Raw genomic sequence first — 21,242 nt, forward strand, 5'->3', positions numbered from 1 at the left:
TTCTGATTTGGAATTTAACATAAATACCTTTTTCCGTCTATGAGCAATATGAAATTGCACTAAATTATTACCAACTACTCAATTAATATAACAAGTTTCTAGAATTAATAGTAATTTTATTATTAAAAATTACTTTTACAATAGATACTATTTCTTAAAAGTTAATTTTTCAATATAAATGTAATAAAGAGTTTATTCAGCTAAATATCCAACTGAAATAGGAGACTGGAAGATGTTAATATTTTTTAAAAAGTTGATTTCGTACCGATAACTTAATTGCATTTGTAATATGTACGTTTCATATCTATGAAAATAATTTTTACACTTTATATAGTGTTAAAAAAGATGGTGGTATCATCAGAATCGTACATACCAGTTCTAATGTAACATTTATGAGTGACATTTAAATGTATCAAGAAATTCTTTTGTGTCCAGTTAAAACTTAATAGGTTAACTCAAGTACTTTTTATTTAAGTAAATGAGAAAGCAATGACTAATTGTTTAGAAGAAGTGTAGAATGAAATTTTTTCATTGCTGGTAATGAAAAAGAAAATCACAACATTTTGAAGATTGGGTATTTCTTAATCTTCAGATGAACAAAAAATGTGGGTGTAAAAGGGTTCCTATTCATTGGAGTCTTATCCAAACAGTTAAATCTGAGTTAGCCAAGCAGATTTAACTGTTTGTAACGACCCCAATGAGTAAGATACTTTTCTTACCCCAATTTTTCTGTTGTTCTGATTTCTGAAAACGAAGATAGAGCCAATCTTTGAAAGGTTGTGATTTTCTTTTTCATTACCAGCAATCTACCTCTCTTTTAGAATCCTTTTCATTCATTAACTTTTGTCCATAACTATTGTTAATCGTACTTCAGTTCATCAACATACCTTATCCCCAACATTAACCAAACAGCGTGCCCCTCGCTCCAAAAGAAGCTCTACAATCGTGACACAGCCTGTCTGAGCAGCTACATGAAGCACTGTCGTTGAACCTTCGTTCTCCATTGCATCAATCTTGGCACCTGCATCTAAGAGACACTTGATAGCTTTGATCGATCGTGCTGCTACTGCATGGCACACAGCTGTCATGCCTGTATCCTCATTCTTTAAATTAACATTAGCTCCAGCTTTAACGAGCATTTCTACAATTTCCTCATACCTAAGGACAAACAGTAAACACATTATCTTTTAGTTTTTCTAATTTGGTTTACAGGTTATAAGAAAAGTTTTGATCTTATCACTAGATGTTATAAATACCAGATTAGTAAAACATCTCAGGATACCCTTTCATTTTGAACACAGAAGGGAAAATTAAGGATCTGATTACCCCAGGAAAAAATGATGAGAGAGCCACTTTTGTTGGTATTTCTGGAACATGGCCGCCATCTTGAATCAAGATCACGTTTTTTAAATGGGAAGGGGATCATGTGGCATATCAGATAACACCAAAATTTATTCATAAATTCATTGCCGTAATCAGGTTATTTGGCATATATGTTGTGGTTCAAAAGTTATTAACACAGAAATTTGAAATTACCGATGATGTTTCAAGTAACTGAAGATGGCATTGACGAGAGAGAAGAGATTGAGGTGATCCTGATTTTTTGATGAAATTTTGAGCAGGGGAAGCTGACTCAAGTTGTCTTTCATATATGAGGAAACGTATTGCAAAAATGTAGTCTTAAAATAAATAGTAGTCAATGTCAAGTCAGCAGTCCGAAGATTGGTTGGAACCTCATAAGTAACACCAATAAGGCATGACTTCAAATGGTAATAAAATGATTTGATTTATGCATATATGTAAAATTTAACATTAGGTCACTCCCTGTCATATTTAGAGAAATCACAATATTAACGGCCAATAGATACAGTGTTAGTATAATTACGTCAATTAACGTTAAAATCTTTATCAGAAGATTATTTTTGACTACATAAATTAGTGCCAGGAACTGTTATTTCATTCATATTTATTATATCAACCACACTGCACACTAACACTTCAGCTGAACAAAAGTCACGAAAGGGATAACTCAGCAGCTTAATTCTTTCCAATGCCAAAGCTAGCTTCTTGCGAGCCTTGCGACCAGGGTAGTTTAGTTAGAAAGGGATGGAAAATCTGCAGGGTGGGTTACACAGAATAATGCGTGAAAGAAACGAGTCTGTTTGTAGCACAATGGAGGGGATTGGAAGCTGGTGTGTGCAGACTTCATGTTTACTGCTGCATCACAAATCATCCTGAGCTGCCGAATCACAATATTTTACGCGTAAATATAAATTGTATTAAAATTAATAAATAATTTTGTTCATAAACTCAAGGTTTATTATGGAGTTATTAACTGGGGAAGCTGAGCTTTTTAGCTTACATTGACGCTACGCCACTGATTTCTGGAGAATGCAGTTGCCATAACACAGCTAAAGATTTCAACAGCCGGCATCTAGAAAGACCACCAATTTTACACAGTACTGTTGCACCCCTGATATCCAAATTTAGAGCAATTGGGGTTGTTCGCAACAAGCCACATAGCTGTCAGCCAAAAATGTAACTGACAATAGAACCTCAACATGTCTGTTAGGATCATCCTCTGATAGTTTCTGCAGTTGGACCTAGAATGGGTGTCATTTATTGGCATGAACAATCCATACTACAGATGACTGCTTGATATCACTTTCTGCTGAGAAACATCGTGTGCTGCGTTTTGAACCCTTGACAAATGATGCCAAGACAGTGTTGAGGTTCCCTCATTGGTTACAGTTTTTGGCCAACAGCTATGTGGCTTGTCTTGAACAGTCTAGTTGCTCTACATTTGGATATCAGGTATATGACAGTTTTATGTAAAATTAGTGGTATTTCTGAATGTCGGTGGTTGAAATCTGTGGCTGTGATATGGCAACTGTGTTTACCAGAAAACAGGATCACCTCAGTCTTTCTTCAGTGTCATGTCCAATTGCCCGAAATATCACTGGTTATTTCAAATTTCATGTTAATAACTTTTGAACCACAATGCATATCGATGGCCTAGATCTAATACCATGCATGTGATTTTTCCAAAATTTTCAAGAGAGACATAAAACTATTTATTATTTATAAATTCTATCTATCTGAACCACTGAAAAGCACAATAATCAGTAAGAATGGTAAGAGAGCGAAAATGGAGCAAAAAATAGAGCGAAAATTGATGGAAAATAGAGTATAAATAGAGTGAAAATAGAACGGAAATAGAGGCGAAAATAAAGTGATAATAGAGGAGAAAATAGAGCAGAAAATGTGTTTTTACTAATTATTGTGCTTTTCAATGGTTCAAACAGAATGTGTAAATAATAAACAGTTTTATGTCTTTCCTGAAAATTTTGGAAAAATCACATATGTGGTATTAGATCTAGGCCATCGATATGTCAAATCTGATTATAGAAATGAATTCTTGAGTAAATTTTGATTTTATTTGATAGGTCACATGACCCCCTTCCCATTTAAAATTGTGATCTTGATCCAAGATGGCATCCATATTCCGAAAATACCAACAAAGGTCGGACCCTTCACCCATTCTTACATAGGATTCTGAGAACTTTAATTATTCCTTCCATATCCGAAATAAAGCAGTGTTCTGAGACTTCTGACTATGTATATGAAAAAACATTTAAGTCCTGGGATGTTTTAAAGAAGATATAAAAATTCTAAATTTTAATTTTAATTATATAGTAAGTTATGTTTTACATTTAGGCAACGTACGTATATTTATTCTGTAGTAATTGATTTCAGCATTTAAAAAAATGACACATAAAGGTACCCAAAATTATGTTTGAATATGAACCAATAGGAATAAAGACATAGATAGACCGAAAAGACATTGCAGGGATTAACTGTGAAGACGGAACAGGCAAATATATTTACTGTCTGTAGTGAAGTTGTTTTACATTTCTTGTGCCTTGTACAATTTAAATCCAACAACTGAATTCATACCATAAATTTTTTTTAATTGGTTTATTTTACGACGCTTTATCAACTGCTATGGTTGTCTAGTGTCTGAATGAAATGAAGTTCATAATGCCAGCGGAAAGAGTCCAGGATCCAGTGCCTAAAGTTACCCAGCATTTGGTCTTAATGAGTTGAGGAAAAACCCCAGAAAGAACCTCAACTCAGTAACTTGTCCCAACCAGGATTTGAACCCAGGCCGTTAGTTTCACGATCAGACATGCTAACCACCTGTTTCAATCTCATAGAAAGACCCAGTGACTTAGTTGTGAAGTTCACATCATAAAATAACGACTAAACTAATAATCTATCGTAATATAGTTTAATTTGATTCTGAATCAGAAGTTATTAAACTTAATATAATTATAATTAAGTTAAATTTAAATAAAGTACTGATACTTCAAATTTTAAAAAGTGTGTACATTAGTTATGAAACTGTCCGTAACATTTTAGGTGACATCTTTTGTCTTTATAATTTGATTGGTACACAAGGGTATAATGAGTTATCATACTTGTTCGTAATAATTCTGTTGTCTGGTCCTACTCCAGCACCTGCTAGAAGAAGTGGAGTTACACCCTTCTCATCTTCAGCATTGACTTTTGCTCCAGCTTCAATCAGTTGTCGTACACATGCTGGATTTCCACTTTTAACAGCTTGATGTAAAGGAGTACGACCAAAGCATTCTGGAAGTGGCATCTGTAAATTACATGAGAATTGAAAAGTTTTTTTGAAAAAAACAACCATAGTCCAAAAACATAAATTTTCAGGAGAAACAAAAAACTAACTGGCAAGGGATGTTGTTGACACTTCAAGTATGAAATTCATCGTTAAATTTCTTGAGATGTTGTAAAAACTTGGGAAAACTGAAGTACATTTATAACGTAAATTGCCTCATAGAAATACATGTGTAAATGTAACTGAACAATGGTTGTTTTAAGAAAAAAATACTCTGTTGTGGCTGAAGTGTGCCTCTTCTTTAGTCTTCTTTTTCTTTATTATAACCTGTTTTTTCTGCATTTCGTTGCTTACGTTTCTTCTTCCATGGGGTTACTTCTGCACCTAGAGCTGACTCCATAATTAATACAACAGTTCACATAACTTACCAAAATATTTTTCTCTGAGATGGCTTTTGCCGCGTATGTAAGGAGTGATACTGCGAATCTATTACATTTTAAAATTGTATGGATAAATGTTTCAAGATGATATGAATGGGATATTTGTAAATGCTACCATCATCCTTACTGGACAATGACTGTTTTCAGAAAAAAAAAGTGTTTGGACTATGGTTGTTTTATGAAAACCACCTATGGTATTTTTTTTCCCGTAATATTTGCATAAAAAAAATTGCATTTTTTGGACTATGGTTCTTTTTTTCAAAAAACCCTTCAATTACCGATATTCATTTTATCCTTATTCAACTAAGTACAGAGCTCCTTCAAAATATTTTGTAACACAACATGGAACAAATCTAATCAGACTTGCAATGTAAAGATCATGAATATATTATACAGTACAAAGAAGAAGAAAGTGCATTTTTATGTGCGTAAGTATTTATTTCACAAGATTCTTCTAAATGTGGTACAATTTACACACCAAGAGTTATAGTAACCACATAAAAAAAGGAAATTCAATATCTTAGGTTCTAAGGCCTTATACTAATACACTATTTGCTAAAATGCTTATATTGTATCAGAAGTACCGTATGTAGAAATAAGACTGAAAATCTGTACAAAAATGATGCTAGTACTGGTTTAGTACGAACAATTTTATACCAAATGCTTATTTCACAGTCACTATATTTTTTGACATATCACAAAGACTAAATTTGTATATATAGTCAATAAATAAGAACTATCTGTAATGATTTAAACTTGTTGTTTAGTCAACTGTCCAAAGACAGTCTGAACCTCACAAGTGATACCAAGAAGGCACCACTTATGAGGCAACTAGGCCAGGAGAAAATAGAGTAGGGTGGCCAGTTCCTTTCCCCTTCCATTGCATACATCGCTGACTAACTACATATTACACTAGTCAGACTTCAGATGGATACAAACAATATTGTTCTTCCCCTGACACATATCATCAAATGAAATGTAATTGCCTGATAATAGATGTACGGTACATATCAGACAGAACCTCAATCAGAGGATTATTTAAACTTATGGTTCATATATTTTTTTCTGTATTTTTAAGTATGATATCTATGTTATAATTCTCCCACCTAGGACTCGTGTTACCAGTACCTACTTATTTACACTAAAATATTATGGGTACACACAGTATGTGTGTACCCATAATATTTTAGTTTACATTGTTTGTATAGCCTACATCTGAAGTCTGATTAGTGTAATATGTTACTAGTCAGCAATGTGTTTAATGGATAGGGAAAGGAACTAGCTATCCTAACCCATTATCTCCTGATTTAGTTGCCTCATGAGTGATGCCTTATTGATGTCACGTATGAGGTTCAAATCTGTCTTCGGACAGTTGACTAAACAACAACAAAACTGTAATACAATATAAATTGTTGACTTCATTTTTTAAATTTTGTGCATTTTTAAAAATTAGAATCAGGATTTACTCCTTGTGCTGTTATTTATAAATTCGACTTTTATTTCAGTCAACTTAATTATCCAGAAAAAAACCCTTTACAAACATATAAGCCCTGAATGCTGTAGAATCGAATATTATTACCTTAAATCGTGGAGTGTTTTCATTGCAATTCAGACTTTTATAGTCTGAATCTAAGCTCGATGTACTGTTCAGTTGTTGTTTTGGCCATGAATTGACCTGAAAGTAACTGTCGACCTTTGCACCGGCTTCCAACAATGCTTTTACAATCTCGTCATTGCCTTGTAAGGCTGCAGCATGAAGTGCAGTTCTTCCAAGTTTATCAGATACGTCTGCACTTGCCCCATTTTTCAACAGAAGATTGACAAGTTTGACTCCATTTTTACCTAATGGAGAAATTATATATATATATATAGTAGAAGCTTATAGTGGTTGTCATGTCAAATAAGCAGTCAGTGAAAGAAAGTTTCAAAAAATTAAATAATATACTGTACTACCAAGTTGTTGGGGAATTATAAATTCCTACTGGCTTTTAAAGATACAGAGTTTTTATGTATTGCTACGGACAGGGCCGCAGACAGGATTTATGGGCCTCTATACAATATTGTGTTCGGGCCCCATTGAAAAAAAAAGTTAAAAGTGACAAGTTACCAATTATTCTGATCATAATAATTATTTGCAAAATAAATAAAAGATAACCCCATACATAGATACGAATCTAAAAATATACACTTTTGTTACATTGAAAACTTTTAGCAAAACTTCACATTAGCACAATATATTATATTCATGACGCAAATGTGATGTGGCTAATGTGGAGTGAAACAAATCAGTCACTGTACTATTTTCTCGATTTGTTTCACTCCACACTAGCCAGTCTCTGGGAACACCTTCTCCATTCTTGAGTTTTGAAAATACTATAATACTGTTTTTGGAAAGGCCCTTGTTTTCGAACAACACATTCAATGACACAATTTGTCTGCTACATTTTAGTTTTCCAAGGTCGCTCAATTTCACACCAACTTCAAACAAAGTTCTACTCCCATTCTTAAGCTCTTCCAATTTTTCTGTCTCCCCTTGTGCTTCTCAGCTCCCGACTTATGCTTCTACTTGTCCATTGTCCACTGGTAACACAGAATTTACTAGAAAAACAACGAAAAGACGAAAGTTTCGTCACGAAACATACTATGTAGGCCCTATTGAAAAGGAAACGTATTCCTCCGGCTTGGATTTGGGAAAGCCCACTAGTATATTGCGGTGAGCTGACAGGGGTTGTTAGTTAAGAGGACAAGCCAATTGAACGTGTTCAGTACGCGGTACCAGCAACGGGAACAAATTTCAGGCAAATCCTGAAGCCCTCAAGTGTCGTGTCGATGACTGTTAATGTGGAAAACCGATATTCTATTATATAAAAGTTAAACATTTACATAATGAAGTGGTAATTGATATTAATTCTACTATTGTTGGTTAATATGTCAGATTCATGTAACAAATGTTCTTACAAAATTTCATAGTACTGGTATGTATCTGTGAATAATTATTCATGATAATAAAAAGTAATCAGACTCACTTAATCTGACGGGCCCATATGCACTTGCCCCCTTTGCCCCCCCCTTCTCGGCGGCCCTGGCTACGGATACTTTTTAAAATTTAATTTTACTTTCATCAGAATGAGTTGACAATAAAGAAATGTATAGGCTATATCTATTGACCTACTTACTTTTGGTTGCTGCCAATTGTAGGGCTGTAACTCGAAGTCTTCCACATGGAGCATTAACAATGGCTGTATTTGATTCACCACTCTCTTTCAGCAGTTTTTCAGCTTCACTGATATTTCCTGAATCAATAGCTATCATTAACAGAGCATTCTGTTGGCATATATATTTAGAAGATAAATCCTCTACTTCTAATGAATCAGTTTTACGTGTCATTTTAAAATAAGTGTTATGCGATATAGAGTAGAAGCTTTTATTAGTGCAGATTAGGTACACTTCTTTGCTTTTATATTAAAATGGTTCAACATTTGTATAAGCGAGGGTCAACTACAAAGAAATATTAGTGTAAAGCTTCTATCAAGTGATCTTGAAATTATTCCGACTACATCCTATGTGACACACGACATAAGCAATGTACCGAACCAAGATACTTCAGTTATGACGTTGCACTATATTCTGTCACGTATTAGACCCTGTCTCCTCGAGAAATAACAATGGAAAGGATGCAATGACACTGAACTTCCCGTGTTCTTCTTATTGACACATACAGTCAGTGGCGGCTCGTGAACTTGTGGATTGGGGGAGCTGCAGTAAATTTTGGTACATACAAATTTCACTTCTTGATATCATTAGGGGAGACCAGGGATACTTGATCCCCTTTTTGAATAATTAGCCCTTGATTGATTAATCATTCATTTTTTTAATAACTGTCGACTTTTATTACTAAATGAAACATTGTTATAACAAATAAAATGGAATTTAGACTTCTTAGAATTCAATTGTTAAAAGAAAATGTATATATAAATGAAGAAACAAAAGGGATCAAGTGTCCCTCATACTAGGGAGAGTTGATCCCTCAACTAGGGAGACTTGTTCCCACTCTTGATTTTACATTAGAACATTTTTAAGACAAAAATTAAATACAATCTTAGCATAGATCAAGCACCTACAAAAAGAAAGAAGACAAATCAAATTTAAAGGTTTTTAGTCCTGCCGTTCTCAATGTTCCCGGTAAAATAGATGGCTGTGGCAACTTGGTAACACAATCTTCTACATTTACAACACTTTTGTCTATTTGCTCTGGGAAGTAAAATTGATAAGAACCTTCCTTTTTCTTTAAAAAATTTACTTCTACCTCAGAGTCGGGCCATATTATTTTTTCAACTTTTCCCACAAAATGTTTTACTGTCTTTTTTGTGGAGAATCTGACAATCACAAAGTCATTCACTTTAAGCTTTTCACTAGGTTCATTGTCTTCTGGGCTGCTTGATGATTCATAGAAGTCATTGTCATCACTGCTGTCATGAAGACTTATTTTCTCAAGTTCTTCTGAAGAACTGTCAGTAACATCTAGTGCAATCTTTTTTACACAGGTGGCATTTCTATATTTTTTCATGGGCCTACGTTTTTTTGTTTTTGCTATGACGTTCTCAATTTTATTTTTCTCAGGTGTGTCCGTAAGTATGCGACTGCTACCACGTTTCCTTCCCCTGGCAGACTGTGCTATTCTTGGTGGAGCCTTGGGAAATGGTCGAATTTCTTCTGGCGTAAAGTGTTCCTTTGCTTTAGGCAATTTAATTGGAGTTGTTTGCCCAGATATTTCAGAAGATGAGGCTACTGAATTTTCCACAAGAGGAAGTGGTTCTTTAACAGGGTTTGGTCTATCTGTGACATAAGACGTCAAAAACTCATAATCAGTAAAAATATTAGAATTTAATGGCCAAATACCACTTGAGATAAAACCACTCATTATATTCTTTGGAGTTACGGCTTGAGGAAATGCAATCCCTAAGAGCCCTGCAACTTCATAGATTGTTATGGTTTTACCAGGGTTCATTAACATCCAATCGGCAGCAGCAGTATTATAATACTTTTTCAGGGGACCAAAGAGCGACCTCTATCTAATGGCTGCAGCTTGTGTGATGTATGGGGGGGTATGGTTAGAAGGACTATACCATTATTTTTAGCATAGTTCACTCCATCAACACTAATGTGGCTGTCGTGATTGTCCATAATCAGGAGCTGCTTGTCTTCTACGGAACATTTTGTATACTTCACAAAATGTTTTAAAAAAAGGAGAAAACTTGCTGCTGTCATCCAGCCACTTGGGTGAGTACACCCACTTGTTTCAGGTGGAGCTCCATGGAGCATACTGTCTTGCCAATTCACTCTTGGAAAGATAAAGAAAGGGGGTATGTGATTTCCACTGGCATTTACTGCAACACAAATCGTTACCAGAGATCCTCTTTCACCAGATGTCACTTTACCAACCTGTTTCACACCCTTTTCTGCAATTATCTTCCCAGGTTTATGAACAGTAGTGAGGCCACTTTCATCTACATTCCAAATGGAACTTGGAGGAAACTGTTCTCGTGCCAGTACCTCCCTCAACTTATCAAAAAACACTCCAACAGTGTGCTTGTTGAAGCTAGTACTCCTGCTTAGGCTAGTTGCTTCTGGTGTTCTCAGTGACAATACAGGATTTCTTTCCATAAATCCTCTTAGCCAGTCAGAACCTGCAGCCTCATTTCTATCCCAATTTTTAGGATAGCTCTTTCTATTCATTTTTGCATATTGATAAGCAAGTGTTTTTGTATTATTGTTGCTCAAACCATAATAAAGACGTGAGGCCATCAATAAATATTCTGTCAGTTCTTCTTCTTCTTTCTTTGTAAAAACTTGTGATTTTTTGTAGTCTGGTGTGCAACTTTTATTTGTATTATCTTCACCTAACTTCCTGCACAATCTCTTAAGTGTCATTAATGGGACCTTAAAAGCTTTAGTTGTCCCTTTATAGGTCCCCCCAGCTTTCACAGCAGCAACAGCATTCTTCATTGCATCACTGTCTATTGGTTCTCTAGGTTTAGCACCCTCTTTTCTTTTGTATTTGTGTGGCATTTCTGAAACAACACAAAATACTTATTTTAATATATACTAGGCTTATCTAGGTATATATCATTATGCTGGGGACACTTGATCCCAGGAACATGTCTCCCTGATAGTTGTGGGATCAAGTCTCCCACTCAGACATGATTAATAAAACCTCTCTTTTTGGCCAACATAGAACATATTCTAAAAATTGCAAGGAATGTTATAAGAAAGCCAATAGACTAGTGATTTCAATAATTGCTATGAGAAAACTTAACAAATATACAATTAAAATTAATATGCAAATGTTGCTTACCAAATAAACTTGTCAAAATGTCTGGAAATCATAAAACATGTGCTAATCTTCAGTACATGGCACCTGTTCAAACTGGCAGAAACAAAACACAAGCTAGCAGTATAGCCAACCTGTTTTCCTAAAAAGTAACCAGAATAACAAATTTTTGAAGGGAGATTCAAACGAGGGAACAAGTCTCCCAGGGGATCAAATCTCCCTAGTCTCCCCTACTAATAAGTAAAAGGTAAAGGTAAAGGTATCCCCATTACATGCCCTTGAAGGCACTTAGGGGGCATGGAGGTAGAGCCCCATGCTTTCCATGACCTCGGCACTAGAATGAGGTGGTGTGGTCGGCACCACGCTCTGGAAAGATCTGGTACTCAATTTTATAGAAGGCTGAGTGAACCTTGGAGCCGTTCTGAAAGTTTGGCAACGAGAAAAAATCCTGTCACCACCTGGGATCGAACCCCGGACCTTTCAGTCCGTAGCCAGCTGCTCTACCAACTGAGCTACCTGGCCGCCCATTACTAATAAGTATAGGACAAAAATAAATGCACTACATTTCGAAAAACCAAAACTTCCTGACTTAGTTGGGAGATGTCTGTGGCATCATTTGCCATAATCGCTAAAAAAAACTAATACCATCGATTTCAGATCGGTAGACACTCAACAAGCAATCTACCAGTTCATTCTGAATTGTTTTAGAATTACCTTTAAACAGTGGCATGTTCCAAATGATTTTTGAGAGGCTCGTTTAGATTACTCACGAACTGTAGCAACACCAGGGTTCTTCGAATCGTTTTTTCATCATGTTCCCTAAGGGGAAGTTCATATTGGCCACAAAATTTGATACAAGCAATATTTTTTAAAACAATTTCATGATTTTTTCTCACTTCTTGATTATGTTTGAGAATGTTTGTTCTGTTCGTTTCACATAATTGCGCAGCAATATTAGTTTGCCTAACATAGCCAATGAAACAACAGTTTTCAGGTGAGACTGCGAAGATTCGTGCTTTTTAATTTTTAGGGGCAAATGTCCTAAATCTGTCACACCACTCCTAGTCTATGCAGTACCACCACCGAAGAGGAGGCAAGGAAAACAAAATACTGAATTTTTTTGTTCATATCCACTTAACCACAAATGCTTAGCGTAAATTTCATTGTTATACTTCCTTACATAAATACACTATTTCGGCTGGATAAAGCTTAAGTAAGATTTAAGTCGGGTAATGGACGACCATTTAATTTCACTTCATTACATCAATTTTCTCCGCAAAGGAAAGTTGAGAAAAATAAAATTAATATTCTGTAATTCACACATACTCATGCTTGCACATTTGCACTGGTTAAGTTGCGATACTAAGACATCACACCAAAGCAACACTCAGATGGTCAACAATTTTCTAAAACTAGAAAAGAAGTCTCTTTCGTATTTTACGTGCTATATCAAAAGGATTCTACTCGTGCAATCATTTTGAGTTAAGGCAAATATTAGGTTCTGCTGGAGGCTGGATATATACCTAATAACAAGGCAAAAGAGAATATTAATTTCGTTATATTAACTCGATAAGATTCTACAATAATAAGTATGTGAAAATAAAATAAAAATTTTGTCATTAAGTTTCAAGGGAATAGAGAATCCATTTGACGCACCATTACAATAGCGGTGTGGGAGGGGAGGAAAGATACCTTGTGGCCTGGCTCTGCAAGCCACTGCAGCGAAATATGGGTTTTAAACAATAGCAGTTTCCCTCTGCTTCCCTTCACCTCTCTACCCCTGACCATCAAGACACACTCTCTTACGAGCTGTCCCACCCTGCAGATTCCAGGACGACTTGGAATGCAGTGTCAATTCCAATACAGTCGACGCGCAAAAAGATAATGCATAAGATAATAGTACATATTCCCGACCAGATGAAATATAAAGCAATTTACCAATAAAAGCTGTAACAATTCTTCTACAAGTTACTTACTTACAAATGGCTTTTAAGGAACCCGAAGTTTCATTGCCGCCCTCACATAAGCCCACCATCGGTCCCTATCCTGTGCAAGATTAATCCAGTCTCTATCATCATACCCCACCTCCCTCAAATTCATTTTAATATTATCCTCCCATCTACGTCTCGGCCTCCCTAAAGGTCTTTTTCCCTCTGGTCTCCCAACTAACACTCTATATGCATTTCTGGATTCGCCCATACATGCTACATGCCCTGCCCATCTCAAACGTCTGGATTTAATGTTCCTAATTATGTCAGGTGAAGAATACAATGCATGCAGTTCTGTGTTGTGTACCTTTCTCCATTCTCCTGTAACTTCATCCCGCTTAGCCCCAAATATTTTTCTAAGCACCTTATTCTCAAACACCCTTAACCTATGTTCCTCTCTCAGAGTGAGAGTCCAAGTTCCACAACCATACAGAAGAACCGGTAATATAACTGTTTTATTAATTCTAACTTTCAGATTTTTGGACAGCAGACTGGATGATAAGAGCTTCTCAATCGAATAATAACACGCATTTCCCATATTTATTCTGCGTTTAATTTCCTCCCGAGTGTCATTTATATTTGTTACTGTTGCTCCAAGATATTTGAATTTTTCCACCTCTTCGAAGGATAAATTTCCAATTCTTATATTTCCATTTCGTACAATATTCTGGTCACGAGACATAATCAATACTTTGTCTTTTCGGGATTTACTTCCAAACCGATCGCTTTACTTGCTTCAAGTAAAATTTCCGTGTTTTCCCTAATCGTTTGTGTATTTTCTCCTAACATATTCACGTCATCCGTATAAACAAGAAGCTGATGTAACCCGTTCAATTCCAAACCCTGCCTGTTATCCTGAACTTTCCTAATGGCATATTCTAGAGCGAAGTTAAAAAGTAAAGGTGATAGTGCATCTCCCTGCTTTAGCCCGCAGTGAATTGGAAAAGCATCAGATAGAAACTGACCTATACGGACTCTGCTGTATGTTTCACTGAGACACATTTTAATTAAACTAGTTTCTTGGGAATACCAAATTCAATAAGAATATCATATAATACTTCCCTCTTAACCGAGTCATTTATTTTTATTTCCCTGTCAAAGCAGGAAGTGCTGCAGCTCCGCAGCTCTTATGGACGAGCCGCCCCTGCATACAGTACATGTTGGCTTATCAAGGTGAAAGGAAGTGGTCAGTCAGATCTCAGTGTAAGGAAACGGTATCGCTGATACAAGACACATTTAGCATAAGTTAAGAGCAGGCCTACTGATAAATTGGTCTACATGGAACTTAATTAATTACTGCAATTAATTAAGTCTTATCATTTATTTAAGGATGTGATAACGATGCTGGTTTCTGACCTAACATATTTCTCCAGTAGCCTAGAGAGTTAAACGAAATGTTTACATCACAAATTGTGGTCATGAATCCTTGACCTGTCAAAAATGTTCGGATCCAAAGTTAAGAGTTAATTTGATTTCCAAGTTTGGTGATGTACGGTATCAACTAATGAAGGGAAATGATTCTGGTTAAATCGTTCCAGTAATTTCCTTTCGATATGATTCACAGGAGTTATTTCAGAGTAAAATACATTTATGTAAATCCCTGAACGTCATATGTTGACAAAATGAACATGTTACTCTTAGGTTCATATCTATAAATGTTACAATGTTATTCGATAAAATATCTTTCAAAGAGAGAAATAACAAAGTTATTACTTGTATGAAAATGTAGATATTTTAATATTGTTTTATATTTATAGAATTATAAAAGGTGTCATTTGAATGATGTTACATACATCATTTTGTAGTTTGGGTCGAATAAGTGAATAGCAAAATTAAAGGAGTTAATTTTTAGATAGCAGTTATTACGTAATTAAACTCAGTTTTTTTTATTGATTTTTATTTTTTGGAGATACATTATTCTCATTCATTATTTCGTAACATTTCCAACAGCACAATGACTTGAACAAGGATGAAAGATATAAAATATATGTAGAGTTAAGCCACTGGACTGGTTTAAAAGTTAATTGCTAAGTAGGAAGCAATATGTATTCTCTAATGTACATGTAAATGATGTACAAATAGTGCAGCATAACATGATTTATCTCAAGGATCAATTGTTGGGCATGTTCTTCATGTTAAAAGACATGAAACGGGTGAATAGGTAAACTTTCTACATAATCATACGTACATAAAAAATTTTATGGAGATTCGGAATATGTAAATTTTAATATAGGGTGCCATTTAAAAAAATAAAGTTTACTGTCACATTCTGTATGCCTGAATAATTAATTTTTTTCGAACACTTAATCAATACAATAGTGACATATATATTTAGTTTTAACACTAAGGTGAATGTTACTTATGTCCCGCCCACTATAGGAGATATAGCCCAATTTTACACTAATCCTAAACATATTTAGTATAACTTGTTGCTTGTGGGCCATCCCAAACCCCGACCTCCACCAGTAAGAGCCCCACTCCTTATATACCCGTCAGTCAAGGCCTTCTGACAAATAAAAGCAATTGACAATAGATATCTCAGTCATGACAACCTCATAAAATATCCTATCAATTGAATAATCGATCTTGCTACGTACAACATAATTATATTATTATATTATTACCCATTTCAGCGAGTACTGATGACCACTGCAAAATACGACAATTTGGTCCAGGGAACATTCTCTTTTGGCACAAGGATGATTTATGTAACATGTTTCTAAATTAGTCTTTTAAATACCGGTACATTCTTTAATATAATTTGGTCCACGGAGCATTCTCTTTTGGCCCAAGGATGATTTATGTAACATGTTTCTAAATTATTAGTCTTTTAAATACCGGTACATTCTTTAAGAAATCACTGAAAAACAAATGTGAATATAGGGATGTGGAGTGAGTACGAAATTATTATTTTTTGGCGCATCATTTTTACGTAAATAACGACAAATAAAAACTAACATGCCATATATTTTAAGAAATACAGGAAACAAGCATGAATATTATTCACCATTCTTAATGATATTAGGATAGAAAAAAAACGTATGAAATAGAAATTACACACAATTAATGTGCGTGTAATAAACAATAAGCAAACCATCTTTGATTAATCATTTCAAAACAACGTGAATATAGCTTGGATTGTGTAGGAAAATAATTTCTTATACGTTGCTCCCAGTGTGCATCATTGTTAACTTATAAAAACAAATGAAAATTAACATGGCATATAAATACTATTTGAAGAAGGATAGGAGATATTAAGTAATATTCATCGTTCTTAATGATCTTTGGATGGAAAATAAAAATGAAATATATATAAAATAGAAATTAAATACAGGTGAGCATATAAAAAAACAGTAAGTAGAATCATATCTGATTAATAAGCTTAAATTACTCCAGGTTTAGTGTAAGGGTGGTCTATATCTAACGATGTCTCCCAGCAAATTACTTAATTCATAAAAACAAAAAAATCGTGTTAGAAGATTGAATTTGTGTATATTCTCTGAAACTTTCCAAATATCTGTAGGCAGTTTTTTACATTAGGTTGCCGAAAATTGGTTTATAGCGCAGCATTGGCAGTGATAAAAGTGTGAAATATTCGTTAAGTGGGCGGTGGATACTCTACATTGACCAACATTAATAAACAGGATTATCTCAATAACTCCGGATAGGGTTCCCATACGTCCTGTAAAATATGGAAACATCTTTTTTTTTTTTTTTCGCTGTGTCCCATAGTCACGAAATAAGTCTTCGGGACATGTTTTTGTCCCATATTTAAAAAAAAGACTGCGAATATCAACTACTATTTTATTATAAAATATCAAACTTCATCACTGTTGGTGACAATGGAGGTGACAATGTATTCATTGTTCTTAAAACAGTTCATACTATGAAACAAACTGCTACCACAGCAAACATTGTTGAAGCTTAGGCCTACTTGTTTATTGGGATCATAATTGTGACAAGTGTTCTGAATTCCAAAGGAGATAGTGAATTGAAGGAAATTCTTAAAACAAAACATTTAGATGAAGTCTGGGCGGATATGTTCAAAAGTGGTGATGAAAAACTTCCAGATTTAAAATATGATATAGTTCGTTACGTATATCCCTGGTAAAAATGGCAAATGTTGGAAGATGGTTCTTCTGCATGAACTCACTGTGGAGCCATTAGAGAAAAAAAAGTAGCACATAAAGGCAGTAAAATCAATGCTTTCAGTGAGGATTGTGTTGTATTTCATGAGTTACTATTTCAAAAGAAACAAGAAATCCATTCTTCAGGGAAGTATTTCATGAGTGACTCTGATTTATAACAGTGTATTTTTAGGCGAATCTATTTTGTGAGGAGTACACTTTCAATGCATTGTTCATTTTATTCTTTATGTACTAATACTTTATTTTCAGTAATAGTACCAGTATTTAATTTGATTTAATTGTATTGTTTTAATCTGTTCAAATGCAACATGGATAAGAGCAATAGAAAATATACACGAAAGCTCAATTTTTTTAATTTCTTCCTACATTTCTGGGAATCCTATGCAAATAATCAAAGTAATCATTAGACTTCACTTGCTTGGTTCTCTCCAGTGCCATTTTAATGCATGGGCGAACCTGACGGTTTCCAGGGCCTTCAGATTATAAGGGGGCTTCAAATTGATGGTGATAATATAAATATAGTGTCAAATCATATATTAATTTTTTGGAGCAAAACATTTTTCATTGAACAATAATGGTATTGTATGTTACAGTCTCTCTATCCTCCCTGCTTCTCGACAATAGTGTACTATACTTAACTGCAAACTTCTTGCCAATGACCTTCAATGGCTTCATGGCTCCCACAAAACAAGGAGTGCAGCTGTGCTAGTCAAGGAGTACTGCTATCAAGACAGACAATTTTATACTAAGTGTGCCAGAAAAAAAAATAAACATAAATTTATCTGAAACATTTCCCTCCATACAATAATTATTATTATTATAAATACACGGGTTATTGCGTAGTGTTTGAGCAGGAATGCAACAGGGAATTGATTTCGCTCTCCCTTTTCTCTAGCATGCCCGTTTTCTTTTGTCTTAACAATTGTGATTGACTTAATAATAGGGCCATTCAAATAAATAATTTATATTTCAGTAAATATTTTTATCCTACATTATATTATACTAAAGATACCAGATTCCTTTATGAATTTATTGTATATAGGATCAGTGGCGGTTCCTCGGGGGAGGGAAGGGAGGAACGTTCTCCTCACATTTTTCTTCTTTTGAAAGTAAATACCAAATGAAATATATGCCTTGAAATTCGAGGAAGATTCGATAATTTTTAAGTTCACAGCTATAAGAAAACCTCGGTTGATCTAGTTTTAAACCACGCGCACTCATGTGCTGCTAGAAAACTGTGAGAAGGATGCGAGATTGTTTGTGTGGAGAAAAGTCAATCCATTCCTCCTTTACTGCAGTTAACACACATAGACAACAGCGCGCTAGCGGCCAGAGAAAGAAGCAGAGTTTTAAAGCAAGTAAATGAACGGATATGGAGGAGATCCTCCTCTGAATCAGCGCATGGGCGGAAAATAGAAACCGCTGCCATCTAATGACGCTGCATTCAACCAGACTATAACACGTCATCTAGGAGGAGACACAATAAAAACAGTTTTAACGCAAAGCTATGAAAGACACCATATAAACTTTTTTTAAAATTATAAATCAAAATATATTATTCATTGCACTTTATATAAGCTATATTCATAGTTTGAAACTCTCGAGGATATCTGAAAGTTGAAGTTGGATTTATATAAAACAAAGAGGAAGTAGTTCTAAGTTAGTATCGCAGATCTTTTTGGCCTCTGAAATTCACTTCCATTCATTGTCTACTAGACAGGACAACAGCCAAGTTGTCAGTTTTGTAAAAATATATTTGAAATTGAAGGTACTGCAAACTACATTATTTTTAACACAAAAAAATTAATCGGCTACCGGCAGCTTTGAACAATAACGGTAGTATGACTTTAACAAGAACTGAAATTCTTCAAAAGCATGTGATGCTGAACTTGTAAAATGTACATGTGGCAACACAGACCACGTGAGTGGGTGCAGTGTTCTAGCTTTCCTAACATTATTTCTAATTCCCATTTCCGTAAAATGGTTCCGGTTACGTGTTAGTAGCTGGTCTCTTCCAACACGTGTGATGCTGTAGTGTATGCGAAAATGCTGTGAGGTTGTGAATTTCCTTGTAATTGTTAATTTGTGCAATTATTCAACAATGAATGGAAGTGACAACATATTATACTTTGGACAATTATTTAGGAAACTCAGTTTACAAGAACAGATTATTGCTATACAAAAGGGAAGCCAACCCTAACATTATCTGGTCTTACATGTATGCATGTAGGCTAATTTGTAGCATGTTTCATTCACGAAGGTGTCATTTTATGCAGTTAACGTCTTTCCTCCTCTTAAGGAATATGCGGGAGCCGCCACTGTCTTCCCTGTTAACTTTTCATTAGTAATGAGGCATTTTGAAAGTGGTTGTGCTAAGTGAAAGAAAGCAAAAAAATGAAAAGAAAGTATTAAATTCCTGAATTAATTATTTCAGTTCTACTATCAATAAAAAGGATTATATTGGAAAGTAATAATGTAATATAAGTGACATTCCTGACCCCTCATCTTCGAGTGATAATTGCTATAACAATTTTTCCGACGTTTGTGATCAATGCATCTGCAGAATGTTCGTTTTCCAAACTATAATTAATAATATTAATTTTATTAAGAAATCGCATGACACAACCACGCTTAAATAATATAAGTTTGATGACATAGTTTTATGTGTACTGATATGCGCCATTCTGGTTTGCGATTGGTTTGCTCTTGATCCTCATATTTTTCTGACTGTCAGGAAATGGTTTGATGACAGTTTGATATGCTGCAAGGACACCTGACTTCAATCAACAAGTAGTCAATGTGCGCATGCTCACGACTGTTGGAAACTGCTGCAGAAACAAACACATTAACATGTTCATTGGTCACCACTGTGGAGTAATGGTTAGCACGTCTGACCATGAAATGAGCGGGTCCAGGTTCAAATCCTTGTTGAGACAAGTTGCCTGGTTGGAGTTTTTTTCTGGGGTTTTCCCTCAACCAATTGAAGCAGGATTACTGGGTAACTTTCGGCGTTGGACCTCTGACTCTTTTCGCCATCATTAATTCACATAATCATCATCATCATCCATACAATAGCCCAGATTAAATTCACAGTGTGACTTGCTGTACTTGTACAAGAGCACGGCCATTTGGCTACCCAACCATTCACAGAATAGGAGTGGTATGCACAGGAAGCCTCAGGTTGGAGTGCAAGTCTTCGGGTCACTCCTCCATACAAGAGAGAGGGAGAAACATGTTTATTGCGACAGCTGACCCCTTCTATGGATTTGAAATAACTAATTTTGGCTTATGTCCCAGTTCATTTTAAACAAATTAACTATATTTTTAAACACGAGGAATCCCTCTTCGAATTATTGGAAGGCCCCTCTATTAATCATTTTATTGAGGGGGCTACGCCACTGGCTTTTTAAGTTGAGGGGGCAGAAAATGTCTTGACTCTCCAAAGTCGGCGCCTATGACTGTGATGAGTTAACTTATTATTTTTACTCAAGGGGCCCAATTATTGGCCCACTTTTGCCTGGGGCCCATAACATTCTTGATTCGTTACTGGTTCTACCCAACTGTAGGCCTACATGCACAAGGAGATTTTTTTTAACGTGGGGAGGGTACAGTCCGGTACTATACAGGACATCTCATTGACACATGTCACATACGAAGCATGATTATAACATTTTGGTCGTGGCTTATCGT

The 21,242-nt window shown here is 35.2% G+C and overlaps 1 protein-coding gene across 1 annotated transcript in view; it reads right to left on the reverse strand.

Moving 5' to 3' along the window:
• Positions 1 to 8,619, reverse strand: part of LOC138701273 (transient receptor potential channel pyrexia-like) — a 29,236-nt gene extending 20,617 nt beyond the window's left edge. Inside the window, exons 1-4 of the mRNA XM_069827994.1 lie at positions 8,262 to 8,619; positions 6,665 to 6,927; positions 4,482 to 4,666; positions 888 to 1,158 (exon numbers count right to left, since the gene is read on the reverse strand). Coding sequence (XP_069684095.1) covers positions 888 to 1,158; positions 4,482 to 4,666; positions 6,665 to 6,927; positions 8,262 to 8,472 — 930 coding nt within the window. The 5' untranslated portion in view covers positions 8,473 to 8,619. The remainder of the gene's footprint in view (positions 1 to 887; positions 1,159 to 4,481; positions 4,667 to 6,664; positions 6,928 to 8,261) is intronic.
• Between the last annotated feature and the right edge of the window lie 12,623 nt (positions 8,620 to 21,242).

Source organism: Periplaneta americana, chromosome 6, assembly GCF_040183065.1.
Source record: "Periplaneta americana isolate PAMFEO1 chromosome 6, P.americana_PAMFEO1_priV1, whole genome shotgun sequence".
Taxonomy (NCBI): Eukaryota; Metazoa; Arthropoda; class Insecta; order Blattodea; family Blattidae; genus Periplaneta; species Periplaneta americana.